This window comes from Balaenoptera borealis, assembly GCF_965194805.1.
Source record: "Balaenoptera borealis genome assembly, chromosome: X".
Lineage (NCBI taxonomy): Eukaryota > Metazoa > Chordata > Mammalia > Artiodactyla > Balaenopteridae > Balaenoptera > Balaenoptera borealis.
The window spans coordinates 100736787-100762428 of NC_138881.1; the positions used below are offsets into that span (position 1 = coordinate 100736787).

At 47.4% G+C, this 25642-nt stretch overlaps 1 protein-coding gene across 2 annotated transcripts in view; it reads right to left on the reverse strand.

The window, feature by feature from the left end:
* The window catches only part of TMEM255A (transmembrane protein 255A), a 47991-nt gene extending 23193 nt beyond the window's left edge, over positions 1 to 24798 (reverse strand). Inside the window, exons 1-5 of one of the 2 annotated variants that reach the window (XM_082377437.1) lie at positions 24535 to 24798; positions 17845 to 17987; positions 9069 to 9131; positions 6781 to 6870; positions 1693 to 1761 (exon numbers count right to left, since the gene is read on the reverse strand). In XM_082377437.1, coding sequence (XP_082233563.1) covers positions 1693 to 1761; positions 6781 to 6870; positions 9069 to 9131; positions 17845 to 17987; positions 24535 to 24592 — 423 coding nt within the window. In that variant the 5' untranslated portion in view covers positions 24593 to 24798. The remainder of the gene's footprint in view (positions 1 to 1692; positions 1762 to 6780; positions 6871 to 9068; positions 9132 to 17844; positions 17988 to 24534) is intronic. The other variant, XM_082377436.1, reaches the window with a different exon arrangement.
* Between the last annotated feature and the right edge of the window lie 844 nt (positions 24799 to 25642).

Here is a 25642-nt window from a genome sequence, read left to right on the forward strand (position 1 = left end):
AGTCATTATTAACATTTTTACAGTCACCAAGTTAACACAAGAATGCGAACACGATGAAATCCAGAGAACAGCAATGACATTTTACACATCTCGAGTTTGCAAAAAAGATGTAAAAATTAACTTCCATTTATCATCTCTTATTTGTGAGAAATCTTCCAGGCTCTCCCCCGCCCCATGTGGATGCAATGAAGTGCTTGTAAATTTGTTTCACTGTGTTATAGAGAATATTGGTGGTAAACACGCACTTTTTTCTATATTGGGTCCTTCATCCAAAAGCTCATGCCTTTCTGATAAGCTGTTGGCACACACATCTTTCTACTCCATTCTAACCCGAGAATAGTTAGAAAAATGGTAAACTAGTGACTGGGTAAGGAAAATGGGGCAAGTGGATGGCACTGTTCACACTGTATGTTAAGGAAAACAGCTTCCCCTGAAGTTATGCAATGCAGTCACCATTTTATATCCACTTGCCACCTTTTTCTTTTTTTTTTTTTTTTTAAGGCCTGTTTCTTTTTTTTGAAGTTTTTTTAAAATTAATTAATTAATTTATTTATTTTTGGCTGTGTTGGGTCTTCGTTTCTGTGCGAGGGCTTTCTCTAGTTGCGGCGAGCGGGGGCCACTCTTCATCGCGGTGCGCGGGCCTCTCACTATCGCGGCCTCTCTTGTTGCGGAGCACAGGCTCCAGACGCACAGGCTCAGTAGTTGTGGCTCACAGGCCTAGTTGCTCCGCGGCATGTGGGATATTCCCAGACCAGGGCTCGAACCCGTGTCCCCTGCATTGGCAGGCAGATTCTCAACCACTGCACCACCAGGGAAGCCCGCCACTTTTTTCTAACAGTCACAAGTTTACCATTTTTCTAACTATTCTCGGGGGGGGGGGGCGCATTGACTTTCAATTTGAAGTTAATAGAGAACCAAATGGTCGAGGTTGCTAGAAGCACATGGTAGAGTTTTATATTAAAGGGCTGTCTGGATTGGAGAGAGGTGATTGTGAGCTGAAATGAAAGCTCTCCAAAAGTGACCTGGAACCAAGCTTTACCTCACCGCCCACTGCCTCTGCTTCTGTGTGAGGCAACAAGGAACCCAAGGAGAGCCGTGCAGGGCAGGAGAGACACACCCTCACGTGTCCACTCAAGCATCATCAGACTGGCCTCCAGGCATGTCATGACAGGGGCCAGGCCGCCAGCCCAGGCCTCCCCAGAGCCTCAAAGTGGACCAGGCTTCTCAGTGACCCTCGTTTGGCTTCCTGACCCCTCCCACGTGTGGGACTCAGACTCTGCCTCCCCGGTCCAGGCCTGCTGCCTTGGTGGGGCTCCCACTTTTCTTCCAGCTGGACATCAAGTCCAGGCAGCTGAACCATCATCCACAGACATGGGGGAGGGACCTACCCTGTGGCCTCTGTACTCTTCATCTGTCCCTCTCGGGATCAAAGCCACACACTGAGAGGCTGCCTGCTGGGGTCAGAGGGGCAGCCTGTGGCCACAGAACAAAGTAAATCTGATTAGGCCTCATGAGGCTCTAACCTATGACCGTGGCCCCATTAGCACTGTGCTCTGACCCACTGAACAAATCAACTAAACATACCTTGTAGCAAGCTGTAGGCCCGGGAAAAAGAGTAAAAGAAAGGGGGTTCCAGGCAGAACAGGAGACTTTCCCCAAAGGTAAGACGTGCAGCCTCCTTCTGGCTCTTACCTCCTCAGCTTCCTTCTGGGATGTCTTGGGCACATAGTGGCACCGGTTAGCATAGAGTGGTTTCAGATCCTGGAAACGGAAACACCAAACCAAATGGGTTTTGGCTTTGGAAAATAGAGCAGCAAGTGCTCTGACTGGTAATAAAAGATTTGAATACACACACACACACACACACACACACACACCCACACACACACACACCCACCCAGAGCAGGTAGTGGGTTGGGTTGATTTCTGAAAGCTGCCCATCTAGGGAGGCTGAGAATGTGAGGATCAGATAAAAATGTTCTAATAACTGCTTTCTATTGGGCCACTTGGTTAATGAGAAATTAGGAAATTGACTGAGAAGTGGGTTTCTTGAAATTTCCGCTCTGGTTTTCTTTTATTTCTAGTCTTTGTCTCTTTGCAAAGAGTCCCCAGGGAACAAAAGTCAAAACTCCAAGTTATTGCAACATCACACTCCCAGTCGGAGGGAGGCCAGCTCCCACAATGAGGATCCATTATCACCTGGGGACAGGACCAGGGCTGGCTGATGCGTACACCCTGCGGTCATTGCCACAGCTTTTTCAGAAGGAAGAGCTCAGGAAGCGAGCCCCAGTGGGGTGGGTAGCCATGGAGCCTGCTGGACATTTTAACTCAACTGAACTATGAGCCAATTTCACTCAACTACACAGATTAAAGACAGTGAACTCCAAAAATACCACTGAAGCCCAGAAAACTAACATGGGGCTCAAGGACAGTTGACTAACGCTGCTGACTTGGGCAGCTTCCTGGTGAGGGAGCTCTCAGACACAGGGGCTGGGGTAGAACAGACAGGTGCAATCCAGTGCTACCTGGAAACTGTCAGTCAGCGGATGCTGCCCACTTTCCGGGGGACACTAAACATCCCCTGACTGGTAGGGGGCTTCGACCAAAAGCAGGTTAGCACAGGACAAGCAGTTTATGCAAACTGACCTTTGGAACTTGGCCAAAAGCACCTTGGCAGAGGGAGTTTATCTATTGCCCCTCCTTCCCCCTAAACCCACTTCTCTCACCGTTTTCAATAATCCTGGTGGCTGCTTTTCCCCACACATGTGATTGAGCATCTCCTGTACATGACACCCAAGTGCCTCCTGCCTCCCTGCCTGCTGCCCTGTCAAGGACCTAGGACCTTCCATCAGCTGCTTCTACATGAATGTCCTGGCCGCTCCATGTTCTGAAAGTACACTGCCCTGTGGGCTCAGCCTGGAGTCAGGCTGGAAAGGAATGAGGGTTCTTATGGTCACTGCCGGCAGGGTTTATTTTCCGAGTTTGGGCAGTGGCAGAAGTCATCATCATCCTGCCGAAGGGGAGGCTTGATGTGCTGGTCGTAGCCCTCCTGACCTCCTGGTTCTGCAAAGAGCATTCAGCCACCAACTGCCTAAATGAAGACAGACGTGTGTGTGTGATGGTCCCCCATATGCTGCCTCTGGATGCTCTTGTGCACTGAGGCCCCAGGGGAGGAACAAGCCCATGTGACTGGGAGGTAAGAAAAGGCCACTTAGCCAAGGCAGCCTTTTACATCCGAAGGGCTAGCAGCTCCGGAGTGGAGGGCTGGCCACGAGACTGCTTTCTGCTGAGTGTCAGTGTGCTCTGGGTGAGGCCCTCTCAGGGCGCGTTCACACCCATTATTTCATACCATCCTCATGTTAACCCTGAGAGGCAACTAAGTTACTATCACATCCAGGTGGAAGAGGAGAGACTGTGGCACGAGGAGGGAAAGGGATTTTCCCAGCTAGTTAATTGCTATATTCGGGGAGGGGAAAGGAAGGAAACTGGAGACAAGAGAGAGGAGAAGGAATGAGACACATTTAGAGGGGGGTCAGGAGGTAGGTCTTAAGGGGAAGCGCATATGCCCCCAAGCCAAAGGACAGGGCACCAGGAGGTTAAAGGGCCCCAACAACAGGAAAGGCTGGCTCTAACCCACCCGAGCGGTGCTGGGATCCAAATGTGCCTTTCATTTAAACTGGCCAACAGACATCACCATAGATTAATAAAGCCTTCTCCCTCAAAACTGTCTGGGTACCAGTGAGGGCTGGCAGATGTCTTAGGACAGGTACAGTGTAGGCAAAAAGGTGTTCTCAAAGCCTTACCCCAACCTCCCGAATCAAACGCTCTACTGCAAGCCACTAACGGCAGGAGGTACAGACGGCCTAGACTCAGAAGCTGGAAGAAACTTCCAATAAATATATTTTGGATTTTTCTCCCATTGCCTTTGGATGAGGCCAGTGATCAAAACCTTGAGGAGTTTAGGAGTCAGGGAAATGCAAATCAAAACCACAATGAGAAACCACTTCATACCTACTAGGATGGCTAGAATTAAAAAGTCGGATAATAACGGGAGTTGGCAAGGATGTGGAGAGACTGGCACACTCAGATACTTCCAGTGCGAATGTAAAACGGTGCAGTCACTTTGGAAAATTGGCAGTTCATCAAAAGGTTAAACGTAGTTACCATATGACCCAGTACTTCCAATCATAGGTATATACTCAAAGGAAATGAAAACATATGTCCACATAGAAACTTGAACACAAATGTTTATAGCAGCATTACTGATAACAGCCAAGAGGTGGAAACAACCCAAATGTCCATCAACTTGTGAATGGATAACCAAAATGTGGTATATCAATACAGTGGAATATTATTAGACCATAAAAAGAAAGGAAGCAATGATACATGCTACAATATGGATAAATCTGGAAAACATTATACTAAGTAAAAAAAGTCAGGTTGCAAAAGACTACATATGATATGATGCCATTAACAGGAAATGTTAATTAATATAGGGAAATCTATAGAGAAAGTAGATTAGTGGTTGCCTAGGACTTGGGGGAACAGGGGGAATAGGGAAGTGATAGCTAAAGGGTATGGGGTTGTTTGGGGGATGAGAAAAATCTTCTAGAATTGACGTGATAGTTTGCACATACCTGTGAATGTACTAAAAGCCACTGAATTATATACTTCACATGGGTAAATTATATGGGACGTGAACTGTATCTCAATAAAGATGTTTAAAAAAAAAACATTAGGAGTGGGAGGAGGAGGGAAAAGGAGGAAGCCATTTTAGCTCATGATGCCATGAAAATCTACTGCAGGCTTCTTGGCCACTAGGCCTACGTTGCCATGGAGACTGCCTCAGAGTGAAGAGTGCTTGTCAAATGGGGATAATAACACCTGCCCTACATATCTCACAGGATTGCTGTGGGTCTCAAATGAGATAATAGATGTTAAGGCATACTGAAACACTAAATTCACTACACAAAAACAAGGAATTATTGTTATTAAGATGGCGCCTGTTGAAACAAAATAGCACACATACTATGATTGTCTACAAGCATGCTACAAAAATAGGTATATACTCAGAGGGTAATATGCAAAAATTGCATACGTAATAGAATTGCTATGTTAGGGTGGTAGGATAGTGGATGTTACAAGTTCCTGTTGTGTCACTTGCCTTTTCAAAAAGAAAAAGATGAAGAAAAAGATGGCTCTCTCAGCTAAACTCAAAAGGGATGAGTCTGATATAGGGGCCGACATATTCCTGACTCCAAAAGAAAACTGGGCAAAAAGCTTCTCTCTTCCATCCCATACTTTTCCCCCTGCCCAGTAATTATCTCCTGACATGCCAGCACTGACCATAGGAATTCCACTAATCTTGGCAAATGAGGGACTGACTCTTATGTCTAGGAGGAGAGTCCAAGAGCAAGTTGGGATTGAAATAATAATGTTGCAAATCATCCTTTCCCAGATCCATCCATACCCAGGACACTCCCTCAGGATGACCTGCACTATTAGCCAACGACTGAAATGGAATAAAATATGATTGATCCACACAATATTCTGATAATACAATTTTTCTCTAATTCAATTGTTTTAGAAAACATATAATTCCAACTAGTTCATAGGATGTTTTCATTTTCAATGTTGGTTCACTTGGGGGAAAAAATGAGTATCTGAGGTTTTTGTGGCAGCTCAGTAAGCTGCTTGGCTTGCTCTCGATTTGGGTTTGTGGGCCAGATCAGGGCTATACTATGACCTCCCTGGGACTTTTGCCTTTTGTGGACAGCTTCCTCCATTAAAAATTGTTGAAAATGATATTTCACTTATTTTGATTATATCTTATGACTGCATTGGTATAAAGACAAATTTCTATTATGTGTGAAAACTTTTTTTTTGGCCTAAAAGTTCATCATTTTTCCTCTGACTTGAAAAGAAATGATCATATTTTTCTGGGACCCTGAAAGTCCATGGGTCACAGGCACTGTTGTCTACTGAGCCCAATGGAGAAGGCGGCCCTAGGCCAGATATCTGGAATCGTAAGAGATGGAAAGCGCCAACCGAGGGGTGAGGGCTCCTGCAGGGAGCCCTGTGGGAAGGACCCGAATCCCAGGCTTCTCCAAGAAGGAGCACAGGTTTGGGTTTCAGGAGTAAAGTAGCCTTACTCGAGGCACAGCTTCTCCAGAACAGGAAGCATTTGGCGCCTCAGCTCCAGGACTGGGCTCGTTTTGGAGACTTCCAGCTCTGGGGCTTTCTCCGGATCCCAATCACATCACTCCTCTCCAGCCATGAAGACAGCGAAGTTCAGGTATCCTAGAAAAGGTGTCTGTCCTCATGGGCTGCTCTTGTCACTGTTGGAGGTGGGGGAGGTCAGCTACTGCCACCTCCAAGGCTCTCAGGAAGTCATGTGGCTTCCTGCGGCTCTCTCCCTACCTCCCCACTCCCAACACCAATTCCAAGCCAGTCCCCTGGCCCTTGTCTCTGACTTTTCCAAATCTCACCCACATGTCAACAAAGGCTTAGCTCCAACCCCTCCACCACTGGGAAGCCTGCTCTGATCCAAGGTAAACCACTTGGGCACTTAGAGTTTATATGCCCAGCTTAGACCAATTTCTCTAGATGCCCGTGTGTGTCCAGGGATGTCCTCATTTTGACATCACCTCCTTGAGGCCGGTGATGTCACCTCCCTCTCCTGTACCCCTCACAGCCCTTAGCACACACCCAGCACACACACGCTCGATGAAGCCTTGTTGTATTGCCCATTTACTTTAACCCAGGACTAAAAATACTCACAATGTGTCTGGCAGCGAAGACCCCATCGACTATGGCACAACAAAAGGCTGCAATCACACCAAAGCTGATAAAGACGATGGAAGCCACCAGCTGTGGGAGTAGGGGTGGGGGACAAAGCAAAAGTGTCTGTTAGCCTTCCACTCTCGCTGCTTCTGGAGACAAGGCGATCCCCAAGAGACCGCCAGCCAAAGCAGAACTCTGGCCTGCCACCCCGTGTGAAGTGTGAATGCCCTTTTCAGTCACGCAGCATGAGTGGGAGCAGGGGGAGGGGGACGCGGAGAAGGGGCCATTGAAGCACTTCTTACATTTTCAGGGCAAGCTAAGAAATTCACTCCATGAGTCTATGAGCGCCCAAGGAAGAGGAGGCTGAGGAATTAGACTGCATGGCTCTTCCATTCTCAGACTCAGAAAAATGTTAGACCTTTGACATCATGAAGTCCCACCCCCTATTTTATTTATTGTGGAATTGGAGGCTCAGAGAGGGGAAGTGGTGTGTCCAAGGTCACTATCCAGTCTATGGAAGAGCCTGTGCCCACCAACCCCTAGTCCAGTGTTCTTCCCAAGCCCTCATGGTGGGCAATGATGAAGAAGGGATGATTCTGAGGCCCTGCACAACCCTACATGGCCCTGCACCACTGAAGAAAGAGAACACTCAACTTATTACGGCTTAGGTGTCAAAGACATTTTACAAGGGTTGAAGTCTCTGAAACTGATCAACTCTGTGTACCACCATCCTGTGGTACATACGAAAAAATTCAAGTAAGAGAAATGTTTGCTGGAACCAGACTGCCCTCTTCTCCTATTCGTGTTAGATAACAGAAATTTTCCTAATAATTTGTCTTCCATTACAAGGGCGATACTACAACCCAACGTGGGGGTAGGTGTTTCAAGGCGTAACCAGGGGCAGGGATAGGTACTGCCTAAGCCCACCATCTGCCCGTGTTGACCCTCAAAACACCCTCTTTGAGGTGTTTGGGGGGTAAAGTAGAGAAATAGCATGGCATTAAGCTGCTCCCCAGGGAGAAGGAGGAAATCAAAGTCAAGGCCACCCTAAGGTGGCCTCCCATCTCAGAGGCTAGCCTCCCATCTCACAGGCTAGAAGGTAATACTGATCTCCTTTGGGAGTTGATTCAGAAACCTCGCCCCATAAATCTCACTTCACAGCACTACAGAGAGTTGGTAAATAATGGATGAAAGATGTCATGAAATTGGCATTATCAGCTATGCGATGATCAGCTCTACAATTAGAGCTCCCTTGTCATTTTGAATAATTTAAACCCAAAGTGCAAACACAACTGGCAGCGGAGAGCCCAGGTGAAATGGAAGAAGAGAACTATTAGAACCCCCCTGAGGGCGATTCCCTACATTGCTGGGGGGAGAACACATGGTTAGAGTTCCCTGTCCCTGGAGCTATTACGTTATCTGATTAAACTTGCTGTTAAATAGACCCTAGCATCAGTCTAGATGCCACAGTGACTTGTACGGGGAAGCCTAATCAGTCCACCATCTGACCACTCACCAGGCATCTTGATTTACAAGCCCATAAAACTGCAATATGCTTGCAATTCGGTCTGTACCATCTTCTCTTGCCCTCTAGGAACCCTTCTCAGCCTGAAGCAGGAAAATACAACAGCCTGCCCTTGCGGGCCCCCATTCGGACATAGAACTTGGTGAGTTTTACCTCCTGTTATATGCGTACCCTTCCTCTCAACCTTACACATACTTAGCTTTGAACTATGTATGGGTAATGGGAATACTTGAGGTTGGCTTCGTAATTTCATTTCGTCTTCTTGCGCCCTAAATATATTTGTTCTGTTAATTAAAGTCCCCTAGATTGGAATCTCCTAAAAGGCAGGAACCCTCTGCGAAAACTCCTCTCCAAGATTATGCATCAGAGAGGAAGGTGTGAGGGTCACCAGTGAGCCAGGGCTGCAGCAGCAGGAATCAAAGAAGCAAAGGCATCCGATGCGAGGACAATTGGCCTGACTGGATAGGCTGGCGCACTCCTTTGCGAATGAGGAGAAAAGCAAAAGGCAAGATCCAGATTATTCCATCCCTGTGACTTAAGGAGACTAGCTGGGCCACTGAGGGAACATCAGGCAGGGTGAGAACAAGTCCCATACCACAGGGTCACTTTAAAACAAGTTCCCTGGAGGCTTAGGAGAAAAGTAAAGTAGCTGTTTCTTTTGTGGCACAATTTGGGCAACCTTAAGAAATGTGTCACTTACCCACAGAAATGTTGAGCTTTTTCAGATGAAGAATTTGATTCTACAGCAATGAAAACTTACCATCTGCCGTTTGTTCTCCACGAGGTTTGATCCGATGATTCCAAGGAACGATCCAAAGCCGAGCTGCAAAGCAACATGGCACAGATAGCACGTGGGAAGATGGTTAGCCTGACCACACGGTCGTTCCACCCCTGGGATACAATTCAGGATAACAGAAAATACCCTGGGTACAGATGCTAAACCCGTGCAGCTGTTACTCACACAAATACAGTATGAGTAAGAAAAGTATTTCTCCCACCATTTGCCAATTTTTCCTCGTAGATATGAATCACACCTAAAAAGAAACTCGTGCGCCCAGAAGCTAAAAGTAAAAGTCAACCATAGCTTTTCAGAGCCTGCTTATATCAATTTCAATATCCATTACCTAGCATGTGACTGGTGAGTCAGTAAGAGAAGGATAATGGTGAAAAGTACGCATGATATTCTGATCTTTATCTTTTCTTTGAAAAGAGACCTTCTATCCTGATGCATGAATTACAAAATAAAGGTTTGAAATAGCGATTTTTGATGCATCAGGCACACTAATCAAACCCAGGAAGTACTTTAGCAATCAGCAAGCACCTTAACCTAGACTTAAAAAAAAAAAGAACTATTTTTTTTGAAAGCCTGTATTTGTGGTTGACCCACTGCAATTTATGTTAGCACTTATTCACCTCTTCTTCCATCTCTGCTTCATTTATGGACAGAAAGCATTCATTAAAGGGTGAATAGAAATGGCAGTGTAAAACCCTGAAAAACAATTTCCCCGTCTAAGCGGCTGGGATGATGGCTCGGGGTAGCAGATTCCACTTTGCTCTCAGTTCTGCCATTAGTGGATTGAGTCTGCCATTCGCAGCTGAAAATGATCACTAACCGATGGCTGCTGTCAGGGGTGAAAGTGGAAGAAGTAAAAAGTGGTGGGAATGGACCAATAAATCTTAACACAAGTCCAGCAATGTAGTTACATTTCTCTTGAGCCTCACTAAGGATCTGGCTTTCCATCTGCCGCCTTACCTTGGCTCACAGGGACATCTCTTTCAGTCTGAGGCCCCCAAGCCTTACACCAAGTCTTGGAAATCTAATGGACCCAAGGGCTGGGCAGGAGCCTGGTGGGGCAGTGTAGGGGAACTGGGTGCCTGCCTCAGAAACCCAAGCATGAAAAAGAATGAAGGGAAGGAGTGAATACAAATTTCCAAGGACTCATTCTGCAGGGCCACTCAGCCAGCAACCCCTCTCGAGAAATAGAAGCTGAAGAGCATGAAGGTGTAACCCATGCCGTCCCAGACTCTACTGGGAATATCCTCACTCAGCGGTTAAACTGTCTGTCTCCCGCCTGGTCTTATTTGAAATGTAATTAAAATGTGTTGTGATGAAGTATAGTGATTAAAACCTGGTCATCAGACTAGCCTGGCTTCTAACCCCAGCTCTTCCACTCATGGCTGTGTGACTTGAACAAACTGACTGACCTCTCTAAACCTCAGTTTCCTTATCTGGAAAATGGGGACCATAGTAGTAGCTGTCTTATAGGATTTTTGTAAGGATTAGCCAGGATAATACAGTCAAAGAACTTTGCACAGGGCCTGGCACACAGTAAGTACTCAGTAAATACGAGTTCTTGTTCTAGTGATTATTATTACTATTTTTAAAGACATTTAACTTTGGGGCAGCTCTAACCTGATTTGAGCTGGTAAATCCTATCATTATTTGCTCTATTTCATAAGAGTTTCGTATTCTGTCTTATCTCCCCTCCCAATATGTTGCACAGCTTTTATTTTTCAGGAAGAATTCCATGAATAGCCTGTGCTTATGACACTCTGGGCCATTTGTGGAGACTGAAAGAAAGTCAGAGGGCAGTTTCTTACATGGAAAATAAGTCCTTTCACTGAGCAGTTCATCTGTTTCCACAGATATTCACTGAATGTTCTTCTGAGCCTCAACAGCAGTCTTTGCCTTAAGACGGGAAGCAAAGACACTCGCTCTTCCTGACACTCTCAAAGAACTCTCTGATGGCAGTGACCGGAAGAGGTGGCCTGAAGCCTCATGGAATTGGCTGGAAAGACAAGGTGCTCTGGGACTGGAAATCCCAGGCCAACCAGTTACTTCATCCAGTTCCCTCCCCTTTCCTTCCATTCCATTTCTATTCCACTCCAACTCATTCCATTTTCTAACACTCACTGAGTACTTTTGGGAGATAAATAAATGACATGGCCCCTACCCTGCAGGAGTGCATAGTCTAGTGAGGGAGAGACAGACTGTGACTTAAGGACCACAGGCGAGGTAGAAACAAAGTGCTGAAGGAGCAGAGAATAATTCATTTTGTATTATATCCTTGGCTCTGCTACTTATAAACTGTGTGACCTTGGGCTAGTTCTTTAACCACTCTGTGCTTCGGTTTCCTCATCTATTAAATGGGAATCATAATGGTCCTGACCACACAGGACTGCTGTGAGGATTAAATGAGATAAGGTATGTACGTAGCGTGACCTGCATAAGGTAGGCTGCTAAATACATATACATGGTCGTTCTCAGATCTCACAGAGGGGATAAATGGGGTCAAAGACAGGTAGAGTTCACCAGGTGGGGAACTAATATCAACTGAGTCCTCGCTGGAAGAATTCATTCATCTGGATGACAGGTTTATGAACTAAGTCACCAGTATCACTAAAACTACCTTACATTTGAAAAGCACTTGAATTTAAAGAAGCGCTTGCCCTCTACCTTGGTCACAGTCATGTTAGGGAGTTCGGTGGAGCTCATATCATTCCCATTTGATAGATAGCAAAACGGAGGCCTAGAGAATTGTATGGACTCGTCCCCTCTTACAGCAAGTTCACAGCAGGGCCAGGACGAGCCCTCAGATTCCCTAACAGCTGGTGTTCTTCCAGCCACACTTTGCTGTATTTGTGGTCAGTGTTAGCAGAATAGTGACCTTCACCGCTGCCCCCCAGGGAAGAAGTTCCCTGTAAGGATGGAGCGAGAAGTTCTATTTGAGGAAGAGCTGAGGGGGTGAAAGTAAAGAAGGAAAAATCAACAGAATTTCCTGAAAATGGGCAGCTGCTTCTAATCAACTGTTTGCTCTCCTGAGGCCTCAGAAAGGTAAGCTCTGTGGTCCTCGCTCGAGAACTGCCCGGAATCATGGAATGTTCAGACCTTTGGAACTCCATCTTGACTCCGCATTACCTGAACAAATAACCAGTTTGCTTTGTTTTGGCTGCCCTCCACTTGTAGAAGAAAAAAAGGCAAATCATTAGAACTCAGATTCAAGAGCTCTTTTTAGGCTGCACCCTATAATTTATGCCTATTCCCATCCACTGGGACTGAGGTGCAAATGGATTAATCATTCAACAAGTATTAATTGGACATCTACTCTGCTAGACCTGTGATCTGGAGGCCAGGAAGCGGGGTGGGGTATGATACCAAGACCAACGAGACTCAGCCTCGAGGAGCTGTAACTAGATAATGGGTCCACAATCCCTTTCTGTAATCCTGAAATCAACAAAGCTCTTAAAACCAAAAGGGGTTTTGGTAACTAACTTGGTGGCAAAACCTGACCTTGAACTGACGTGAGGTTATTTTATAATGTTTATCTACTTAGTGTAAAAATTCACAGTTTATTATAGAAAGATGAAGGTGCTTGATTATGGGGTATATCTCAAGACCCCACTGGGATGTTAGATAATATATGATATATGCACTCTATTATCTTTCTGAAATTTAAAACAAAACAAAACAGTCTAAATTTGCAAACACATCTGACCCAAGGGTTCAGAAAAGGGATTGTGGACCTGTATAAACAAAGCTAAATGAGAATATAGCCCAACATCCCACAAAGCAGAATGTGACTATTTCCCAAGAACTATGAGTGGAAGGGAATCTACAGTAGGGAGTTCAAAGATGGTAGACACCACTGTGGATCCCAGTAGCTGAGAAATGTCCCAGCTGTGTCTTTAAGTTGGAATAGGACAGAGCATTTGGATAAACAGAGAGAGAGAGCACAGGGAGGCTGTTCCAGCCCAAGTCACATTCAGGGGACTGTGAATTGACAATTTTGGTAAAAGAAAGGTGTGGGAGACCAGGCCAAGGGCATCTTCAGAGAGCTTTGAATGACAATGCTAAGGAGGCAACAGGAAGCCAATGAAGGTTAGTCTTATCTAGCAAATCAAGACTCAAGTGTCATCTCTGAAATGTACTTACTATGCTAGGAACTTTATCTTAGAATGATCTTATATTTTAGAAACATTTTCAACAAGAGGTAGAAAAAATTTCTGCCTAATTCACAATAAACCACAAAATCCCACTATCCAGACCTCCTTCTATTTCCTGAACATTCAAGTTAGTCAAAACTTTGCTGGATTTATCAAGAGTCTTCACGTGTGAAGCTGAAGCCACACTGGCCTAGAGAAGGTTTCTGGCCTATTGACTGTTTTGAATGACCCCTGTTGTCTCTGCCTCCTACTACCCCATGGCAACTCTGATATAATTTTCAATTAACTGGACCCCCCCCCTTCCCCCGCCTGGGAGAGGGGACAGAAGCTCCTGGTTTCTTTCCTGAAAGAAAACCCAGGCTGGTGTGGGCCCTAGCAGTATAACAGCTGGGGGAGAAGGTTCTAGAGTGAAAGGCTTTCAGCACTGATCAGGTGGCCAACTCCATCTTGTGGGTTGCATGGGAAACACATGTAGAGGCCTCGTTCTCCTGGATGTAAGGTTAGAGAGCTATAGAGAAGGAGCTGGCTCTCTTCCCTGCCTTTTCCATCTTCATACAACTGAGGCTCTTGGCTTTTTTTAGGCCTCCAGAGTAGAAAGCTCACTGGAACTCTTCTGGAACGGACTATGTCATGAACATTCGAGGACAGTAAAAATCCTAAGCCAGTTTGTCTTTCTGTGTTGGTTTTAATTTTTTTAAAAATTTACACTTTAGCCTGTACAGATGAGCACATCTTTAAAGATGCCTGCTGCATACATGTCTTAGGATGATGATACCACATTCTAGCTCAGGTAGAGTAGCTAACACCCTATCATAATACACCTCACTGTACAAGGGCATCTCGTTTGGCAAAATAAAGATGGCTCAGAAAAGTTTTGCATGACTTAGAGTTATGCAAACACGATTATATTTTTCAATGCCTGAGATCTCAATATTTAAATGAATTGTATGGTAAGTAGTCTTTAAGTCGTCTTTAAATCTAGTAACTGCTCCCCAATTTGTTTGTTTTAAAATTTTAAATTCTCGTGTACACATTTAACCAGAGTCCTAAAACAGCAAAGTTCCAAATAACCTGACATTTTCCCACAAATCTATACAATGGTCTTTATATTCAAACTGACCAATTTGATAGTGTGGAATCTGAAAATGCCACATTTTGCTCATTCTGGTTTTACTGCAAGCATACTTTGTTTATTGTGTTTTAGTTCTCCAGGTGGTTGCCGACCCACCTGAATTAGACTCCCCTGGGGTGTTTATTAAAATACACACCAAGGTGGGGAAACCACTGGCTTAGAGTTTATATACTACCTCTCTAATAACCAAACTATCCAATTAGTGAAAGCACCCCAGTCCCGGATAAATCTGGATTCTCAGGCACTTATTGTTTCAGAGGTATGAGTTGTTTATTGTATTTGTTATAACATGATCTGACCTATCAACTCAAATGGATTTTTCTGCTCTTCAATCTGCAGTCTTCCCCCCTTCACTTCCTATAATTAAAACCCATTTTAAAGAAACAATCTACAGGAACTATAAAAGCAAAAAAATTAAGGTTAAACCATAGGGCACACTGCTAGGGCTGGCTCTCCTATTAACATTTCCATATTAGCTCTTAGCCAGACGCACACGCACAGACACACGCCCCCACTGCTTCAACTTCCAGTGCTAGCTGAACGTCAGGTACTCCAGTAACAACAATCACGCGCCCTCCTTCCTTTGTTAATGTATTCCAACCCAGCCACCCACAGGCAGATATTCTACAGAGAAGGTTCAGAGGCACCGTTCATGAATAGTAGTTGCTACTCTTAAGTGACATGGAAAATACCTTCCTCTCACCCAGGGAGAGTCTGAATCTTGGCTTGAGCATTTGCTCATCAGTCAGAAACCTTTTACTAAATGCAGCTACCTGAAGCCCACGAAGTCACGCAGACCCTATAAATTGCTTTCCCAAGCCACCAAAATGCAATCTTACCCCCCCTTCCTCTGTCCCCCGCCCCTCTTGTGTTTAAAAATAAAAGCCAAGTCTGCTGATGACTGGTTTTCTTGCCTCACCACAGGAAGTGGACCGGGTGAGTTCTCACATCACATGCTTAGCAGAGGGCACCAGACGGTGTCTGTGGGACACCTGCCCTCGGCTCGGCTCAAGAGCTGCGAAGGAACTTCCCGGGAAGGGCGGGCGGCCTTCAACAGCTGGGCCCCCGTGTCAGGCCCCGACTCCTGCTAGGGCTATTGAGAAGGCTGACTGCGGAATCGGTGACCTAGGCAACAGGCGTCAGGCTTGGTCACTCACGGCGCCTGTTTGTCGAAGGCATCCATCTTTAATCCCTTCCCCTTCCTTTGCTTCTCTTTCCAACACCCCCCACTCCAAAAAAAGAGTAAAAAAGAAAAGAAACAAAATAACAGCAACAAAGCCGTCTGCCCTTCCTGATAACCTAAAATGTAAACAACAAAAACCCATCCTAATCTTCCTTCCCGCTCTCTAGCAGTTACAATTGGGAAGTTATTTAGTTGATATTCAAAATACGATCCAACCTCTAGAGTTAGGTTTTAGGGTTAAATAACAGTGTGTGTAGATCCAAATGAGGTTTTTGTTTGGTTTTCTTTTTCTTTTCTTTTTTCCTCAATTATATTGAGGTATAATTGGCAAATAAAATGGTATATATTTCATTTCATTTCATATACAACGTGATGATTTGATATAAAATGAGGTTTTGTATGCAAAGAGTTCAGCGCTTTCCAGAGTGGATTGCATGCAGCCCGGGGATGGGTAAAACAATCCACTGAAGTATGGAAAGAAACTATTTGAACTCTTGTTTCCTATTTTTTGTTTATTTAAAAGAATAAGAAAGAAATTACGCGTTACAGATACTCAATGAACAGACTGTCACTGGCGCCCTCCCTCGGTGTGAATGTCAGGTGACAAGGCGAGAGCTATCGTTCTGGAGGAGGGCAGACTCCAAGCAGCAAAGGGTTGGTGGTGGGGCAGTTTACGTGTGCCCGGATAGTCTTATCTAGTCTTCACTAAACTAGTCCCAAGAAAATGGACAAGGAGTTTGGAAAGACTCCTGTTGATAAACCATGAGTTGAAGATGACCCTAATAACGTAACACAGTGAGAAAATGACAGAGCTGACCCTTGGAACTCTCAGGGTGAGCTCTTTGTCAGCCACACTGTGAGATCACATTAAAAAAACAATGATGGGGCTTCCCTGGTGGCGCAGTGGTTGAGAATCTGCCTGCCAATGCAGGGGACACGGGTTCGCGCCCTGGTCTGGGAAGATCCCACATGCCGCGGAGCAACTGGGCCCGTGCGCCACAACTACTGAGCCTGCGCGGCTGGAACCTGTGCTCCGCAACGGGAGAGGCCGCGACAGTGAGAGGCCCGCACACCGCGATGAAGAGTGGCTTCCGCTCGCCACAACTAGAAAAAGCCCTCGCACAGAAACGAAGACCCAACACAGCTATAAATAAATAAATAAATTTATTAAAACACACACACACACACACACACACACACACACACACACACACACACACACACACACACACACAATGAAGGGCTTCCCTGGTGGCGCAGTGGTTGAGAATCTGCCTGCCAATGCAGGGGACACGGGTTCGCGCCCTGGTCTGGGAAGATCCCACATGCCGCGGAGCGACTGGGCCCGTGAGCCATGATTACTGAGCCTGCGCGTCTGGAGCCTGTGCTCCGCAACAAGAGAGGCCGCGATAGTGAGAGGCCCGCGCACCACGATGAAGAGTGGCTCCCGCTTGCCGCAACTAGAGAAAGCCCTCGCACAGAAACGAAGACCCAACACAGCCATTAATTAATTAATTAATTATTTTAAAAAAACAAACAACGATGCCCATGACAATTTGTTCATATCTGAGAAGCAAGCCCAAAATATTCAAAATTATCTAGTAAGCTATTTGAAATAACGACTTATAGCCACTATCTTTAATGAGATTTCATGCGAAGTGCATATCACTCCTTGAAATTTTAGTGTTAGTATGAAGATATTAAAAATTAAAGTGTATTTCGTTTTAATCTAATTTTTGAACTTCCATTTTTGTATGTTTTATGAATATGCATATAATTTGTAAATGAATAAATACACATATTTGAGGAGTAAACATTCCACATATTTTTCCTGAGAGGAGGGCAGGATGACTTTGGAGATCAGTGCTGTGCGTCACAGACTGTCAAGCTGCAAGGGTCCTCAGATTTCAGGTAAGGTCAGGTGACCCCTATTATATATATAGGAAAGCAGATGCCCAGAGAGGAAAGGACCTCAGCCTAAGGTTAACACTGCTAATTAGTAACATGTCCTAGACCAGAAAACTGAGGTCCTAAAGAGTGAGATGACTTGCTCAGGATCACACTGCTAGTTAGGGATGGAGCTGGGATTCTTCTGAGTCTTAGTCCAGTGCTCTTCGAAACCAGCCCAGAGCTGTTTCTCTATATAAAGGTAGAGATATATAAAGGAGGAAAACTGAGCAAACACGGAAGCTCAAACAGAATTGAAAACCATCAGAGTAGAACCAAATGTCTGTAGCCAGCAAGCTACTGAGACCTACCTATGCCTTTGATACTCACAATAACTCCCGGGTAATAACCTCCAACAGTCACATTCTGGGTCCTGGTGGTTGCGGCGAGGCCCACCGTGAGAATTAACACGGACACAATAAGCAAAGTCACGGTGACATAGATGGAGTTTCGTTTCCTCCGATTAAAGGCTCCTGAAAGCACACAGAGAAACTGAAATTGCTCATTTCGGCTGGAGAAGGGATGGACTTGCAGAAAAAAATCACTAGGAAGGTTTTTCTTTCCTACTTCAACTCGTAACTGGGGTTATCTCTGGGGAGTGGGATTATGGGGAAGGGATGGAGCTTTAGATTTTTGCAGTCATCAGGTGTTACGTTTACAATAATGTATATACGTTTCCAGTTTGAAAATAAACAACAGAAGAAATTGTACCAGTTACATAAAAACAAAACTAAACACATTCGATAAAAGATGTATCATACCCACTTAGTGAAGTGTTTCTTTTTTAAGCCAAATTATAAGGTACATGATAGATGGAAAGTATACTGTGGAGATATTAAATGAAAATATTTTAAGGCCAATATGCAACTAAAAAGGGTTTTTTCATAAGCTGGAGATATGAAATTTCATTTTCAGTGTAAATATCAGAACCAAGCCAGGTACTGGGATTTTTTTTTTCATTTATTTCTGACATTTGCCACCTCATGTATAAACTTTAAAAATGGTGTGTTGGCAAGATTTGCCACATAACAAATGCGTGTAATAAAGTAAGTGTTTGGAGGCCATTAGTCCACAAAGATATGTATCGGGGGAGGTAGATGGGGAGGATTATAACTTACACCGTTTAGGCTTATGTGAGGGTGACATAAATACAAATGATGAGAAACCCATTCTCCCACTCAGTGCTTATCGGACATGATAGTGCAAACCAATATTTTTTTTCGAAAACAGGCTTATTAAGTCAGATAGAAAAATGGTATCTAGACTTGCTTTTGAATTTAATTTTTTTTTTCTAAGGAATGAAGCACTGCTCAACACTCTGCGTGCGTTTTTTCTGGAGGGGGTTCTCAACAGAAAATACCAGGGATGAGTTACCACCTAGGAGTTCTCATAAAAATAAGCAACTGGGGACTTGCTATGAGAGTCCAGTTCTCTAGTGGGGAGCCTTATGACAGAGTTGCCCACTCAGGTGGCTTGGCTGTCATTTATGGGCCTAAAGAGGCCAGTTGGGACTGATCGCAGGACCCCGCCATTCTGGGAGGCCTCGCTGCAGCCTCAGGAAGCAGCTGTCTTTGAAGCCGCCCAGACTGCACCACTGGGAGGGAGGGGAGAGGGGATGAAGGAAGGGGGAGGGAGGCGAGAAAACCAGGGAGACCCAGGAGGCCTGACGGTGCTGAGAGGGAGGCACTGTGGCTGGCTCTGCAGCCCCCAGCAGATGCCCCTCCTCGAGGGAAGAAGAGCATCAGGAGTGCCACCCTGGGTGAGCCCCACCATCCATCTCGTCTCTCCCAGTGCGGTCCCTGCCCAAGGCTCCAAGGGAGGTGGGAGGGGCTGGCGGTCTCTCCCCTGACGTCAGCCTCGAAAGTGAGGGCCGTGACTCATCAGGGTCATTTCTAATACGGTACTATTCCAAGACCATTTTACATCGAAATGTAGAAGTGGCTTGAGCGTTTGGAGGCACCCACAGACTAAAGCGCCATATCGCACCCTGGGAGGAGAGGTAAAGTGAGTTGGGAAACGAGGCTCCTCTCCTGGGGGGCCTGAGTCCAGCCTCCAGGGGGAAAAACAACGGGACAGCTGGAGACACCTGTGACATCAGGGCCCTTTGTGTGAGAGGGCTATTTGGGATGCAGATGGGGAGCTGACTGCTGGTAAACAGAGGAGCAGAGCAGGGAGACACAGACTGCGAAGGGTTGGCGGGGGAGGAGCAGGATTTATTTCTTCTGTTTATCTGAAGGTTAGTTACCCCTCCTCTAGATTTCGAGGGACCTTAAATGAGCCTCCAAACCAGGATCCCTAAGTCCATTTGATGATAGCCAGTTCTCAGTGAATCTGCCAGTTGGCTCCACAGAGGGGCTCTAACATAAACTTACCGACATCGCCCCCCATCCCTGTCTGCATTTCTACACCATCTTAGCCCTCCCCGACCCCAAACTGGCCAAAGAGAGTGAGGGAACATCTGGAAACAAGGGTATCTTTGTGGCACACAAAAGTGTCTCAACACCTCACAGGGAAAACATGTCACCTTAGAGACTAGATGTGGGGGAGTGTGTGTATACAGTCTTTCTAAATTCGGGGTATCACTCGCCTGCTCCTTCCCGGCCAACTGGCTTTTGATCTTATTCACAGCTCTTGGGTCTCCTTTGCAAATACCACTCTAACTCTTAAAAGAACAGGAGCCAGGTCAGAAAAGTGACTCAGCAAACCACATGGTGTCATTTGAAAAATCTTTTTTTTTTTTCCTGCTTTGGAACCTGAATTGAAAATCCAGTCAGTTGAGAAACCCAGGCAGAGATCCTGCAGCTCCACAGGGGCCTTGCCTCCAGATAGGATTAGTTTGGGATAAAATTCCTAAGAAAACTCTCCCATCACTAGGTTGAATATCTATTCTCTGTCCCCTCACATCCTCCCCCAAGTCACCCCTTATTTTACACTCTAAGGACTAAAATTGTGTAAAATGAAATTACTTCTAGCTGCACTTGGGGAGTTGACCATTTTGAGGAACCCCAGGGTGAATCCCTTTGAAAAGTGAAGAATCACCCCTTCCATTTATCTTTAGTGTCAATTTGACTGAAAAGTCACATCTACTTAGAGCAAGATGCACCTGTCCTCTAAAGGTGTGGCCCAGGCTCCCAAAAAGCAGCTCTTTTAGCTGCTTTTGTCTATGTCTACTTAGGACATTTTCCTGGCTGTTGTACTATTTAAGAAGGGAGAAGTAGAGTTCTGTTCTTATTAGGGTACAATTCGGGGCCTGCCTTAGATGTTCCCGTAAACACAGGAACATCTTACTCCAATTTTGTTTAGTAAATCAACATATCAAAAAAACCTCGGACACCATGAGGTACTTCAATAAAGCAGCAGGTATGTGAAAACAGTGCCCATCACAGTGTCTGATACCTAGTGAGCAGTCAATACTTGTTGAATAAATAAGAGTCAACATCTCAGAATCACTTCCTTTCTAATCAAAAAGGCTGTAGGGGGGAACTGTGAGAATAAATATGGGCTACGCTCATGGAATTGGTTTTTTACAATAGGGTACACCCAAGGGCTCCCCAGATCTAAAAGTTTTCTGGCCAACTAGTGTCACAACCCCAATGGCTCTCACTAGCCTGTCTACCTGGCGCCCAGTATCTTTCTGTTTAGACAACAACAGCCAGCCCTGCAACCAACAGCAGTGGGAGAGTCTGAATCCCGTCACTGGCCCTGCCTGCCCCCCTCCGCCCCCAGCAGCCTCCCTGCAGAACTACTGCAGCCCTCCCTCTCTGCAGTGCCCCTCCTCCACCCCAGATTCGTGACGACCAGGATGCTCTGCTCTAGAAGGGCCCAATTATTTGCTGTCTCCACCCTTCCCAATACAGCCAGCTTTTCCCTCCTCCGAGTCCCCTCCCTGGTCAGAGCCCCACCTGCACTGCGGTCTTTGAATTTGAGTCCCTCCCTTCTTCTGAAACCTTCTCAAAATTCACCTCCTCCGAGAAGTTTTTCTTGATCAAGCTCACTCTAATCACTCATTATTTCATGTCCCTGAGTTCCTAGATACGTCACTCAGTAAGTATATTAATTATAACTGCTACAATTACAGTTGTAATTGTGGGTCTGGTCCACAACCCATATGATGTCCACCAGTTCCAGGATTATGTATCTGACAGGAACCAAGGTGTGGGTTGCCAGAAGGTAGGATGATTGTCTCTGCTCACTTGTTTTTCTACCTAGTACCTGTTCTTGATTCCACCCCTTGATTATAGGGTGTGTAATCTCTGTCAGAGTGCAGCAAGGATGGAGGCCCAGTATCCTGTCCTGTGCACTATGTTGTTGCTGACTGGCTAATTCTTCGGGCTGATCTTTGAACCGATTCGGATTTGCTTACCTGAGTCAGCTTTGCCATACAGGGAGGGTCCCAGAAGTCCCAGCCTTGAGCATCGGTGGAAACAGGTGGCTGCCCACACAAGAGCCTCAAGGCTCTGCCAGTCTCCCAAACATTTCCTTAAAGGTGCTGAAATCCCCCCTTTGGGCAATTCTTTGACCGGAGACATCCAAGGCCACCGGTGAATCACAAATATGTTACTTGCAAGGGAAAGAGAGCCCCGCTGTAGTAGAGGTGCCTTAGCGCCTGGGGGCGGTGTTGCCAAAAGGGAGACGGGGGTAGCTGGGAGGGGATGAAGGGGCGCCGGAGTCAAATTACCAGCCACGTGCCTGCTCCGCCCCAGCCAGCCAGCAAGCGTAGAGTGCAGGCACCTTGGTGCAGTGTGTGTCCGTGTGTTTTATATTTTATTGTTTTGGCTGCGGTTGTGTCCTGCCAGTAGAGGGAATCCCCTCAGAAATGCTGCCCTTGGAGGCTGAAACACTAACCCACCCACCTCTACTTCCCTTCCCCCCATGCAAGGGAAGGTGGCGTTGCCAGGGCTGAGTTAAGTGGGAGTAGCTCCTAAGTAGCCTAGACGCTGATTCAGGCCTGGGCTGTGCGGGACCAGCGCCAGGGAACTCCGGGGAGACTCCCCTGTCCAAACTCTGGAAACCCAGGGTTACCACTCGACTGGGGAATTTGCTAGTGCCCTCGGTCTGCGCACTTTACGAAGCGGGCTGCGTGGAGAGGGCTCGCGCGTCCATACGGGATCTGTGATTCTTTCCCCTCAGTGTCGAGTCTGGGCTGGGCGAAGCCCACTCATCTTCTTGTTGCGCAGATCTTTCGGGAAACGCATGATTGGCTGAGGGCCCCTGGGAGCCCAAGAAAGAACTCTCTTCATCTCGTTCCCCAACCCACAGAGCAGGGTGCCAAGGAGCAACGCTCTACGCCCGGGGTCCCTAACCTGCCCACTCCCGCACGGGCAGACGGGCGGGCGCGGGCGGCCGGGTTTGCAGGCGGTTGTGGCCCACTGCGGGGATGCGCGCGGCCGAAACCTCGTACTCTTCCACCCAGCCCTCCCTCGCGCACCGGCCTGGCGTCGGGGAGCCAGGGCTGCGTTGGCGCCACAGCTGGCCAAGGTGAGGAGTGCATTCTGTGTGCGTGTGCTTGTGCGCGTGTGTGTGTGTGTGCGCGCGTGTGTTGGGGAGAGAGAGCTGGGGGGGGGGGGGCTGGTACTGCTGGGTTCTGGATTCGGACCCGAGTCCTTGGCCTCATTTGTACCACGTTGCAAATAACTACGCCCTTAAAAATAAAAAAAGAGCAAATTCTTATACTGAATATGCAAAACCACTGGAAATACGGATCTTTCCACCATCCAGGGGATAACACTTTCTGGGGCCCCTCCGGTGAACGAATTCTGTTGAGACGGGGTCTTTTGCAGGCAGTAGGGAGCTCACGTAGCGGGTTCAAACCCCTCCCCGCCCCCTCCCCTCGATGTTCCCGCAAATTCTTCGGAGAAGACCTGAGCGGACTGGATGGCAAGAATTCGGGAAGGAGGGGTTTTGCAGAATGTAAAGTATGTTGGAAAGAGAGAGTTCGATTTGGTTAAAGTGTATCCGAGGCGAATTTTAAGGTTAGGTGGGATCATGGTTTGACAATCCCCTCCCGCTCTCCTGGGCTCCAAATTAATTTCTCCGCCCAGTGAAATCATAGTACTTGGGAAGGTGCCTAACCGCTGAGTGGGACTGGGGTTTTTGTTTGTTTGTAACTACCAAAAAGCAGCTTCCAGGGGCAGCCAAGTTGGTGCCTGGAGGCAGCTGTCCCCCACTTTTCATGAGGAAAGGTGTTGAACCAAATCAGGCTAGTGGGTTTCCCCCCTCCCCCTCCCTTCCACCCTGAGAGGAAAAGCGCGACTTCAGAAGACGCGCGGGCTCGCGCTCGCTTTCTTTCTCGCGCTCTCACTCGTCGTCCCCCCTCTTTTTTCACACTCACGCACAATTCCGGGCATTTGGAGCAAAATAGGAATCGAATTCAAGGAATGTTGATCCTGCCGCTGCAGACGGCAGGGCTGGGCTGTCTTGAGTGATTCCTCAGGAATTCCCCTCCTGCCAGCCCCCCCTTTCTTCTCCCCACCCCCCGCCGCCCATCCCCCAGGGTTGCGCAAACCCCCCATCAGCGAGGTGCAAGTCAGGCCTCCCCCCACCGCAGCTCTGAATTTCAGGGCAGCTTCGACAGAGTTGGGAGGGGGCGAGGACCCTGCTTCTTCTAATTCTCGTTAGTCTTGAGCTCTTAGAAGTGACGGGGACTTTGCAAAGAGGGAGCGTCTAATGGAAAGCGAAGGCGCAGGTTGCAGGGAAGTGTTTTGATCCCCAGACAGCTGGGATTTACCACCGGCTGCAAGACTGTCGGCACACGCACACAAACACGCACACACCCGCACTCCGGGGCAGGGATACTCCGACGCAAGCTGGGCGCTCGCATCACCGCGCGTCGTCCCCGCCCCCGCCGGGCCGCTCCCCTGGGGCTCGGGTCCGGGACCCCGACGCTGGGGCGCGCGGACCCCCCTCCCTCGCCCCGCTTCCCGCTCCCTGGCTCTCGGGGCGGCCGGGGCGCTCGCAGTCCAGGGGGTAGCGCACTCACCCCTTGCCGCCGCCGCCCCTAGGCAGGGCGGCTAGACTTACCCATGGAATCCGGCAGGGACATGTCGCTGGACCGCTGCTGAGTCAGGGACTGATGCATGGTGAAAGCTGCCCTGTGGCCCCGGCCCCCGAAGCTGCTTCACGCGCCCCAGGCTCAGGGCGCCCCGCAGAGCATCCTACTCCGCGCTGCCGCTCCCCGTCCCTCCCGAGAGCTGAGAGAGACTGCCTCTGGTTGCGAGCTGCAGCCCAAGTGCCGCCTCCCCCTCCCTTCCCCTCTTCTCCCTCCCTCGTCTCCTGCCTCCCTCTGCTCCGGGAGGCAGCAGCATTGGCGGTCCGAGCAGCGACGTGCGCTTGCGCAAGACCCCCCCTCCTCCCTCCCCCTCGGCCCCCCCATCCTAGTTATCCACCTCCCAGCCTCCCAAGCCAGACAGGGAGCCGTTTTAGCCCCTTGGGGCCAGGACTGCGTAGAGAAAGAGGGGGAGGCTACAACCTGGGGCTGACCGGTCTCCTCTGTAGTTTGGAGCGAGGGTCTTGCGCTAGCACCCTGTTCTAGGATTTATAATTGGGGAGGGGGCAGAGTAAGAGGTTCAGAGCTGAGAACACACACACACACACACACACACACACACATTTGTGCAGGTTTGGTCTTAGTGCTTCCAGAATGACATAATGGAGCTGGAGATGATCCAGAGAAGGGCCACTCTATAATCAAGGGGATGGGGGAGGGTGGAGGGGGCTGCCATATGAAGATAGATTAAACAAATGCAGACTCTTTAGTCTAGAAAGATGAAGGCTGGGAAGGGATGTGACTAGAGTGTATAACATTATGCAGAGATGGAGCAAGGGAACACAGCCTTATTCACCAGATCTGAGAATTCTAGAACCAATAGCCCCCTAAGAGCTAGAAGGAGATTCAGCTAAAGCAAATATGACTCTGCATCAGCACCCGAGTTTGTGCTTTTGTTCAAGGTGCTTTTATGTTAAGGATCTCATTTTCTCGTCACAGCAGCCATGCAAGACAGAAAGAAGAGGTATCGATAACCCCATTTTACAGATGAAGAAACTGAGTCTCAGAGAAGGGATGAAAATTTCCTGTTCTCACTCAGCTAGTACGTGACAGAGGTGGGATTTGAACCTAGATCTGTTGGAC